The 10,466-nt window shown below is 32.5% G+C and overlaps 1 protein-coding gene across 2 annotated transcripts; it reads left to right on the forward strand.

The window, feature by feature from the left end:
- The first annotated feature begins 7,124 nt into the window (after positions 1-7,124).
- LOC115711593 (pentatricopeptide repeat-containing protein At3g48250, chloroplastic) lies at positions 7,125-9,784 on the forward strand. 2 transcript variants are annotated; one of them, XM_030639958.2, is made up of 2 exons: positions 7,125-7,306; positions 7,373-9,784. In XM_030639958.2, exon 2 carries the CDS (start codon positions 7,462-7,464, stop codon positions 9,379-9,381), a length of 1,920 nt encoding a protein of 639 aa, XP_030495818.2. In that variant the 5' UTR covers positions 7,125-7,306; positions 7,373-7,461; the 3' UTR covers positions 9,382-9,784. The 2 variants fall into 2 exon arrangements, with proteins under 2 accessions (XP_030495818.2, XP_030495819.2); XM_030639959.2 differs by having other exon boundaries at positions 7,384-9,784.
- The last annotated feature ends 682 nt before the right edge of the window (positions 9,785-10,466 follow it).

Consider the following 10,466-nt stretch of genomic DNA (forward strand, 5'->3'; position numbering starts at 1 on the left):
AAAGACTCGTGGACTAAGGCTCATTAACGCCCCAACCACGTAAAAAATCGTCATCTCACTTTCTTACAGCTCTTTAATATAATCATATTCTAATAGTTGCCGAAAATCTCGGTCAACATAGACCATGGATGGTAGTTGGGGATTTCAATGAAATCTTAACTAATCAAGATAAGGAAGGAGGGAACTTGAGAAGACCTTCACAAATGGAAGCTTTTCAAAATACAATAGAATTGTGTGCTTTACATCCTTTGCCTTTTACGGGTGAGCGCTTTACTTAGGCTAAAAATACAAATGGAAATCTAATCAAGGAAAGATTAGATTGAGTAATGGTAAATGAAGCATGGACCGAGATGTTTCCCATAAACACTTTAACCCATTTGGATTATTACCATTCAGATCATAGAGCTTTAATAGTTAATATGCAAGAAAGAACAGATAATTCCTTGAAGATTATGAGGAAAAGACCACGGTTTCGGTTTGAAAATATGTGGGCTAAGGAATCTGAATGCCAAAGCATCATCAAGGACAGTTGGTCTTCCTCCTCGACATCATCTATAAATGCCATTACCAGTAACATTCAGAGATGTTCCACAAATCTCTCTTTATGGAGTCGTGTCAAATTTGGTTCTTTAACTGAAAAAATTAAGGAGACTCGTGACCAGATTGCAAAGTTGCATAATCTTCAACAACTTTCAACATACTCAAAGGAATTGGGTGAATTGGAAGAAAAATTGAATGATTTGCTTTTTAAAGAGAAAGTGTATTGGAAACAAAGGTCTAGAATACAATGGCTACAAGAAGGAGACCAAAACACTAAATTTTTTCACCAAAAGACAAAAACAAGGCAAAAAACAAATATTATCAAAGGTATGTTTTCTAGTAGTAATTTTTTGATATTGGTATGTTGTTTATTAATTTATCACATCTCAAGGAATGTTAGAAAAAATCAAGGTGTATAGACAACTATACTGTGGAGGTGTTAACTCAACATATCTATAATATAAAGTGAAATTCTTAAATAATTGTGGTTTAAAAATAATCTTCTAAGACATGTTATAGGTTTCAAAAATAGTTATGTCTCTGTTCTAAAGTTGGCAATAGGTTAATTTATAGAATTACAATTTTGAAAATACGAGTTTTTTTGTGTTAGAATGTCTTGATAATTTTGTAATTAAATGAATGGTTTTGAATAAAGAAGAGGATGAAGATTATAATATTATTAAGTATGTGGATAGGTATAGTTTGGAATTAATACCAAAATTGCTTTCTATTAGTAGGTATAATTGGTGTAACAAGTTTGTTTGAAAACTAGCATAACTCTTTCAGTAGGAAAAACATGCTAAACTAAATCATGGACCTTAGATTTATTAATTAAATAATATTTTAAAGTTTTAAGTTTTGTATCCATGGTTGCTTAACTATTATATAAAACTAAAGAGGAAATTTTAAATTATATACAGACATTAATTAGTTTTAATTTTTGTGAATTAAGAAATTTTTTTAAAAAAAAACTATGTAACATTAATTTTATTTTCTTAAGTTTTAATAGTTGTGGTGCCGTTTGGTAACACTTTTATTTTTTAATTTTTTAATCAAAAAATGAAAGTAAAATTTTTGTTTTTAAAAAATTTATTTTTAAAAACAAAAATGCGTTCTGTAACTACTTTTGTTTTTTAATTTTAAAAACAGAAAACAAAAGTATGTTCTGTAAAGTTCATTTTTATTTTTATTTTTTTATTTTATTTAAGTTGGGTCTAGGTCCGGGGTTGGATTCGGGTTCAAGTCAAAAGCCGAGTTCAGCGCCAGGGCCGTGGGGAGGGAATTTGGGTCCGGGTCTGATCGTAATCCAAAAGATTGATTAAGAAAAAAAAAACTGTTTAAAAAAATATTGAAAGTGATTTTTGTTGTTTTTAAAATTTTGATTTCTAATTATAAAATTGAAAAGTAAAAACAGTTTTGTAGAACATATTTTTGAAAAATATTTTTACTTTTCTACTTTTAAAAACAAAAAACTTATTAAAAAAGTGTTACCAAACGCTACCTGTATTCTTGATAGGCCTTTTAAATAGGGATAATGAATGGTGCTCGAAAGTTGAAGATATGACCAAGATTATCACAGAATTTTATGGATAGTTATTCACAACGGGAACCCCATCTCTACCAAAAATTGAGGAGTTACTTGAAGTAGTTAAACCTGTAGTAACAGAAGAAATGAACTCAACACTTAGAAAACCATTTACACCCGAAGAGATAAGAAAGGCGGTATTTGCCATGTCTACAGATAAAAGTCCAGGACCTGATGGTACGCAAAATTTTACCAGGAGTATTGGGATATAATAGGACCATTGGTAACCAGGACTGTGATAGATTGTATTGAGGGAAATGAAGAATTATCATTGATTAATTCTACAATAGTAACTCTTATTCCCAAAATAAAGGAACCAACATCTGTTAGTGATTTCAGGCCGATAAGCTTATGTAATGTCCTATATAAAATCATCTCCAAAGTTTTAATCAACAGACTAAAGCCTTTTCTCTCAAAGGTAATAAGTGCTACACAAAGCGCTTTTGTTCCAGGTCGGTTAATAACAGACAATGCCTTAGTTGCTTATGAGGGGTTACATAGTTTACGAAGGCATACAAGTGGGAAACAATATTTTGCTGCAATGAAACTTGATATGAGCAAAGCCTATGATCGGGTTGAGTGGGTTTTCGTAGAGAGAATGTTGCTAAAGCTAGGTTTTGAACAACAATGGGTGGATAAATTGATGAAATGTGTCTACTCAGTCCGGTACTCTTTTCAATTAAATGGGCAAATTTATGGGGAAGTAATACCGACTAGAGGCTTAAGACAAGGAGATCCACTTTCGCCATACCTTTTCCTTATATGTGCAGAAGGATTTTCAGCGCTCATCCGACATGCAGAGGAAAAGAGGGATATTTTGGGTCTAAAAATAGCTAGACATGCCCCACCAATTAGTCACTTATTCTTCGCAGATGACAGTTTGCTCATGTTTAAAGCTTCAGAGAGAACTTTAGTATCAATACAAAAAAATTTCAGCCTGTATGCTGCTTGTTCTGGACAGGTATATATATATATATTTTTTTTTTTCAAAACTTATTGAGGTTTTTTAAGCTTTAGTAATATATTATAAAATATTGGTTTTACTGTTTTGTAGATGATTAATTACACCAAATCACTGCTTTTGTTTTCTCCTAATACTCCTGAAGGAATTAGAGTACAATATGTCTCCTCTCTTGCAATGACGATGACAGAAGAGATTGAAACATATCTGGGATTGCCAATGGTGGTTGGAAGAAATAAAAAAGCTATATTTCGACCAATCAAAGATAAAATTTGGTCAAAACTAAACTCATGGCATACAAAATTATTCTCACAAGCAGGAAAAGAAATTCTTTTAAAAGCAGTGGTACAATCTATGCCTATGTATTATATGTCGTGTTTCATTATACCAGAAGGAACTTGTGAGGAAATAGAGAAACTAATGGCTAGATATTGGTGGGGTTCATTCCAATCAAAGAGGAAAATTCATTGGCGAGCTTGGCAAAAGCTTTGTTTTTCTAAGCGAAAAGGAGGGTTAGGTTTTCGAAGATTTGTTCAATATAACCAAGCGTTATTAGCAAAACAGGCATGGAGGGTATTGATAAATCCTACGTCTATTCTGGCACAAGTTCTAAAGGCCAGATATTTCCCACAACAAAGTTTTTTGGAAGCTACAGAAAGCTCTCATCCATCTCAAATATGGCGTGGTATAGTTTGGGATTGAGAAGGAGAATTGGGAATGGTGCTAATACAAGGGTGTTTAAAGATCCATGGATTCCACGACCACCTTCCTTTCTACCTATTACAAAGGAAGTTGGTGATCTTATGATGGTATCAGAATTAATAGAGCAATCAGGACAATGGAATATAGATCTGATTCACCAAGTTTTTAGTACTCCTGACTCACAACTCATTTTATCAATTCCAATTACCCTGTATGAACACGATGATGATTGGTTATGGCATTTTACTAGCCATGGCCACTATTCAGTTAAGAGTGGATATAATCTGGCAATAGGAGGAGAAAATTTGCAACCTTCATCATCAAATGAAGTTATGGCAGCTTGGTGGAGTTCATACTGGGCAATAAAAATTCCAAAGAAAATTCTACATTTTGGATGGAAGGGTTTTCATGAAATTTTACCCTCCTTTAGTGGTCTATTTCGAAGACAAAGCTCATCTCATAGTAATTGTCCTATATGTGGTTTCGGGAATGATACCAATGCACATGCAATTTTTTGGTGCTCCTTCTCACAAGTTATATGGAAGGAAATGAGTTTCCCTTTTCTTGCAAGCCCAAAAGAGGACCTACCTTCAAAGGAGTACTTCTGTATGCATCAGAAATACTTGAAAAAGAAGATTTTGAGAAAGTGTTAATTTCAGCATGAACAATATGGTTTGAAAGAAATAAGAAAAGTCATGGAAGAACCATAAGAACTCCACACCAAATCAAGATATGGATTTCTTCTTATTATAATGAAATCTGTCGAGAAAGAAATAAAACCAAAAAAGGGGTTTCAACTGGGTGTACTAGTGAGCAAAGTAATACAGAGACAGAAGTCAATAGCTATAAACTATATGTGGATGCAGCGATATCAACCCCTCAAAATGTGATTGGTTTTGGAGCAGTCATTTTCTCCTCAGACAAACAAATGAAGGCAGCCTTATCTAAACCACTACAAGGTAAATCAGTCCAAATTTACTAAGTTACTAAGTATTATGTCTCTTATAGCAAGAACAGGGATAATACATACAATTTTAAAATAATATTAATAATTATTATTTGGGTCTATTTTTTAGTTTTCAGTTTATGTTTTCAAATTTACTTATGAAGGTATAAAACGATGTAATAATAACAAATGTGAATACAACTTAAATATTTTAACTAAAAAGTTATAAATGGTTTTTACCTGGATTAACTTTAAAGAATTTTAATAGTTATAGTTTTCAAAATAGATATATGATTCCTTTTAGCGTAGGGGTTATTTAAATTTATACTATTATATTATCATGTTAAAAGTTAGGGAAAGAGTCAAACCAAAGGGGTTTCCCTTTGGTTTTGACTCTATAACAATTATACTCTAAAATTTGAGTTTTAAATTTAAATGAACTTATTGGTTTAATTATCTCATTTGCAGGTTCCTTTTCAGTTTTCCAGGCAGAAGCAGTTGCTTTACTAGTAGGATTGTGTTGAGTTCAAGATGTGGGACTTCCCGTGGAGAAAGTTTTTTCGGATTCACTTTCTTTGGTCTCAGCTTTGGAGGGCCAGACTGTGTATTTAAATGAACTGGGGGTTATCTTTTCTGATATTAAAGTCCTATTGTCTAGTTTTCCTGGGGCATCTCTTTCTCATGTTAGCCGCAACTTTAATGTTGAGGCTCATAGATTGGCTAAGCATGCCCTTAGGATAGACAATGAACTTTCTTGGATGGAAGAAATTCCCCCTCCTTCTGTGTAACTCTTGTTACCGTTTGTTATCTTAACCTTTATCGGTTACCCCAACAAAAAAAAAAAAAATTAACAACAAGTATAAGAGTAGAAAGTATCGCCTAAAACCAGAGCTCTAGGGAACTAAAAGTAAGCCACTGCCTTATTAGACTTAAAATTAGTTTAGTGCAACTAATAATTAACTCAGGTTAATTTAAGTAGCACAAATGAAGACCAACATTGAGCTTAGCGCAATCTGAAAGCCTTGAAACCTAGCCTTTCAATTTTCAAGAAGAAAAAAATGTCGATATTCATCTCGCTGTCTTGGTCTTTATCTTTGTAACTCTAAGAGCTCAATGAATATCGAAGGTTCGACCCTTTACCCACAACACCCAAAAGCCTCACGAACCTAGGTTGGAGTAAAAGTTTAACCATTTATGGCGTTCTCCTAGACCCACAGAACAAAAGGTTATGGCTTGATTTATTTTAAATTATTTTGCATTTTAGTTTTAAATTGTGAGACTGTATTGGGAGATTAGTCTATTGTAAATTGATAGTTTGATTTGTTAGTTTTTATTCTATTGTTAGACATTATTTGTGATTGTTTTTTGGTTTATTATTTTTTTTTTTTTTGGTTTTTGGGTGTTGATTTTTGGATTTTAGAAATGTAATGGTGGTGGTGGTGGTGGTGGCGGCGGTGATATGGTTGTTTTGTGGTGGTGGTAGTGGCAATGGTTTGGTTGTAGTGGTTGTTTCTGGTGATGTAGTGGTGTGGTTGTTATGGTGGTGGTTTTGGTTGAGATGGTATTGATGGTAAATGAGAGAGAAAGAGAGAATGTGAAAGAGAGAAAGAAAATTTATTTTTCAAAAAATATTATTTTAATAAATTAATTACTTTTCTAATATTAATTAAATTTAGATCTTTTTTATAAATATTTAAATAATTAAAATTAAATGGACTAATGAAAACATGTCACGTATATACTTGTGTATACATGGACAATTCACCTTGGCACTAGACTAAAATAAATGGAATAGAGAATAACAAAACGAAATGAAAGTATGAACAATTTAACCCTTAAAGATTTAGTAAAAGGAATTTATTGTACTAAACCGTTCAAATAGTTTAACCGACAATTATCCAAATGAAATCCCCATTCAAAATCATATAATTGAAAATCTCCCTATTGCTCTTTTAAAAAAATAAATAAATAAAATTTGGAGTTTTTACAAAATTATTGAATTTTGGCAAAAGTTTATAATTTTATTATCACACAGAATTTTTTTTTACAAAAATACAGTCTTTTTATAAAATAACCGTAAAACAACAAAACAAAATAATTAAAATAATAGTAGAACAACTAAAAAATAATCGTAGAACAACAGTAAAAACTTAATACAGTAAACAGTATAAAAGTATTTTTGAAAAAAATTCTGCCCACAGTAAAAAAAAAGTTTGAAATTTCATATGTGGTGTAAACCCATCAAATTTCCCATTTGCAAACCTGTTAAGTCCCTAAGGTTGGCCCATTAGCAGAGCCAGGAATAATTTGGGGCGTTGGACTCAATCTTAATGGGCTTATTATGTTCTAGATCCAGCCCAATTTTCATAAATCGAGATCCTTAAACCCTCAAAAACCTCAGATGAATCAGTATCTGAATGGCTTTCCTTCATCATCTTTCCGCCAAGTCAAAGTGTCTGAATACTAATAAGGCACAACGAAATTTCAATGGAAAAATCTCAAGAATCTATTAACAGTACAGCTATGGCGAACGGTTGCATGAGTAGGGGAAGGAACAACGAAATCACTTCAGGTATTATATAGTATTCTTAGTAAGGATGATTCTTATAGTACCAGTACCAACCTATAACTTTTCTAGGGATTTTTTAGGAAACGAATTGGGGAAACTTGGGATACTGGTATTGGGGAAATGAAGGCTGAAAAGAATCAGCCATTAATCGAGTATGAATGAACCGAGCAAGGGCTGTATTCAACTCTTTTGGACTTGCCCATTTGTTTCTCTCGACTCGGTTCAGCTCCATTAATCGACCAATTTGTTCCCAGGTAACTCAGTTCTCTCGTTACTTCCACTCTACTTCAAATCAACATCGACATTATAGTTCTCTTCTCATCAATACATATCCAAAGATTTTCTCTTGTTCCAAGCCGCAGTCTGTGGTGGAGCTCGTTCTGGGTAAAGATTGGTGCACTGAGTTGGAGAACGAGTTAGAGAATTTTAACCAAGAGTGGACTCACGGGACAGTCATTTACGTTTTAAGAAATTTGGACAAAGACCCACAAAAAGCTTCGGATTTTTTCTTTTGGGTTTGTGAAAATATTGGGTTTAAACCGAATTTTTTGATATATAAGTTGGTTCTTAGAATTCTTGCTCGCAAGGAATTAATGAAACGTTTTTGGATTGTTCTTATGAGAATGAAGATTGCTGGGTTGTACATTGATGAGGAAACTTATTCGGAAATACTTTTGCAACTGAGAAAGAAAAACTTGGCAAGTGATGTTGCTTTCCTGACCCAATTTTACAATTCAACTACTCAAGAGAACGCCATGGATGGTGTTGTGAAGAAGTTTGTAAATATCATTAGGGGATCGAAATGGAGCTACAGGGTTGAGAGACAATTAGAGGAGCTCAATATTGTCTACTCAGATAGTATTGTAGTAATGGTACTGAAGGAACTTAGAAAGTACCCATTAAAAGTGGGTAGGTTTTTCCGTTGGGTTGCTCAATTTCCAGGCTATAAACACAATAGTGTTACATACAGTGCATTTGCTTGGACTCTTGCTCGGCCTGACAAGCATAAAGAGTTTTGGAAGGTGATAGAGGAAATGAAAGGTATGGGGCATGAAATGGACATTGATTCTTACAGAAAGATTTCAAAGCAATTCCTGAAGCACAAAATGATGGTGGACGCTGTGAAACTTTTTGAGTATGTAATGGATGGCCCATATGAGCCCTCAGCTAATGATTGCTGCAGGCTTTTACGTACTATCTCAGTAAGTTATAATCCAGATCTCAATTTGGTGTATCGAGTTCTAAAAAAGCTTGAGAATACTGAAGCTACCGTTTCTAAGACTATTTATGATTGGATTCATAGGTCTTTGGCAAGTGCGGGAAGGTTTGATGAAGCAGAGAGGATTGTTAATGTGATGAGCAACTCAGGATTCGCGCCAGACAACATCACATACAGCCAGGTGGTCTTTGGTCTTTGTAAGGCTAAGAGACTTGAAGAAGCTTCTAAGATGCTTGTTGAGATGGAAGAAAGTGGATGTACTCCAGATAATAAGACTTGGACCATTTTAATTCAAGGTCATTGTGTTGCTGGTGAAATCGATAAGGCGTTAGTTTGGCTTTCAAAGATGATGGAAAAGCATCTTAATGTGGATGCAGATTTGTTGAATGTATTAATAGATGGTTTCCTTAGTCAGAGGAAGATAGAAGCTGCATATACTTTTTTGATAAAGATGATGGATAAATTGGGTTTAAGACCCTTGCAAGTTACATACAGGAAACTTATCGAAAAGCTGTTACAAGTGAGGAGATTTGAAGAAGCACTGTGCCTGCTTCGGCTAATGAAGCGAGATTACCAACCCTATCCTGATCCATTTTCTGACTACATAGCCAAGTTTGGTACTGTTGAGGATGCTGTTCAATTTCTCAAGGCATTGACTCTCAAGGATTATCCATCCCCTTCAGCTTTTGCTCATGTTTTCAGATCATTACATCGAGAAGGTAAACACTCTGAGGCTAATGATCTACTTTGCAAGTGCCCTCATCATATTCAGCAAGATTTTGAAATTTGCAGAATTTTTGGCACTATTCATAGGAAAGCTGCAGTTTTAGAACAATGTGCAGATGGATTAAATTTGTAACATTTGATTAGAATAATATATATAATTTGATTCATTACAACTACTTTGGTAGAAATGTTTATGACTTGTGTACATAAAGAAAGAATACCATTTAGTTCAGGCATATCTTCTAGTAGCTCTTCTGCTAGATGGCTTACAATCGCAAGTATCACCAAAAATGGCTGAGGTTTTAGCTTTCGATTGCTAATATGTTAAAAAGATTAATGATATACTAAACTAGTAAATGTTGTACACAAAAATTATATGTAACTAAATTTTGCCAATAATATAGTTAGGTGAGATCACAAAATTTTAAATTATGTGATTGAAATTAGTTCTTCATAATCATCTATAATTTTTGTGTATTTTTACAATTTTGTGTATATCAGATCAGCATTGACTAATGCATTTTATTTTGGGATTATATAATAACATTTTTAAATTATGTTTTAACATCAGCGTCCTAGAAATTTTTTCAAAATTCAAACATTAATGTTCTAGAAATTAATATTAATTTTAAAATGAATAATTGAATAAAAATGTTAATATTTCAATAAATTTAAAATCTAATAAGATAAACAAAATACATATTTTTTCGTTTGATTATAAATATTAATATATGATTTAATATTGCAATCACTCAAAAAACATCTTGCAACCACTTCAAAAAAACAAAAAAAAAAAAAAAAAACATCTTTTCTTTAAAGCAAAGAAAAACATCTTCCAAGAGAACACAATTCATCTTTAAATAAATAATAATATATAAGAGAGCGAGCCATACAAAAAATATATATATAATAAAATAAAATGTAAGAGAGTAAATATAAATTCTTATGAAAAAATTTGATTTTTTTATTCAAAAAATGTTAGCTTAGAATCTCCTAAAATTATCATAGTAGACATTAGTACCTTTTAATATGAAATTTTATTACATTATCAGTAATAATATGTACGCCTATAAATTATACATAAACAAAGTTGAAATTAATTACACTTATTATTAAATTTGTATGTAATTTATATGTGAATAACTAGTATAAACATGGTTCATTGTGAATAATTGTTTTCTTCTCAACCGAAATGAGTGTCATTTTTCAAAACTGAGG

The sequence above is a fragment of the Cannabis sativa genome, chromosome 3, assembly GCF_029168945.1.
Source record: "Cannabis sativa cultivar Pink pepper isolate KNU-18-1 chromosome 3, ASM2916894v1, whole genome shotgun sequence".
Lineage (NCBI taxonomy): Eukaryota > Viridiplantae > Streptophyta > Magnoliopsida > Rosales > Cannabaceae > Cannabis > Cannabis sativa.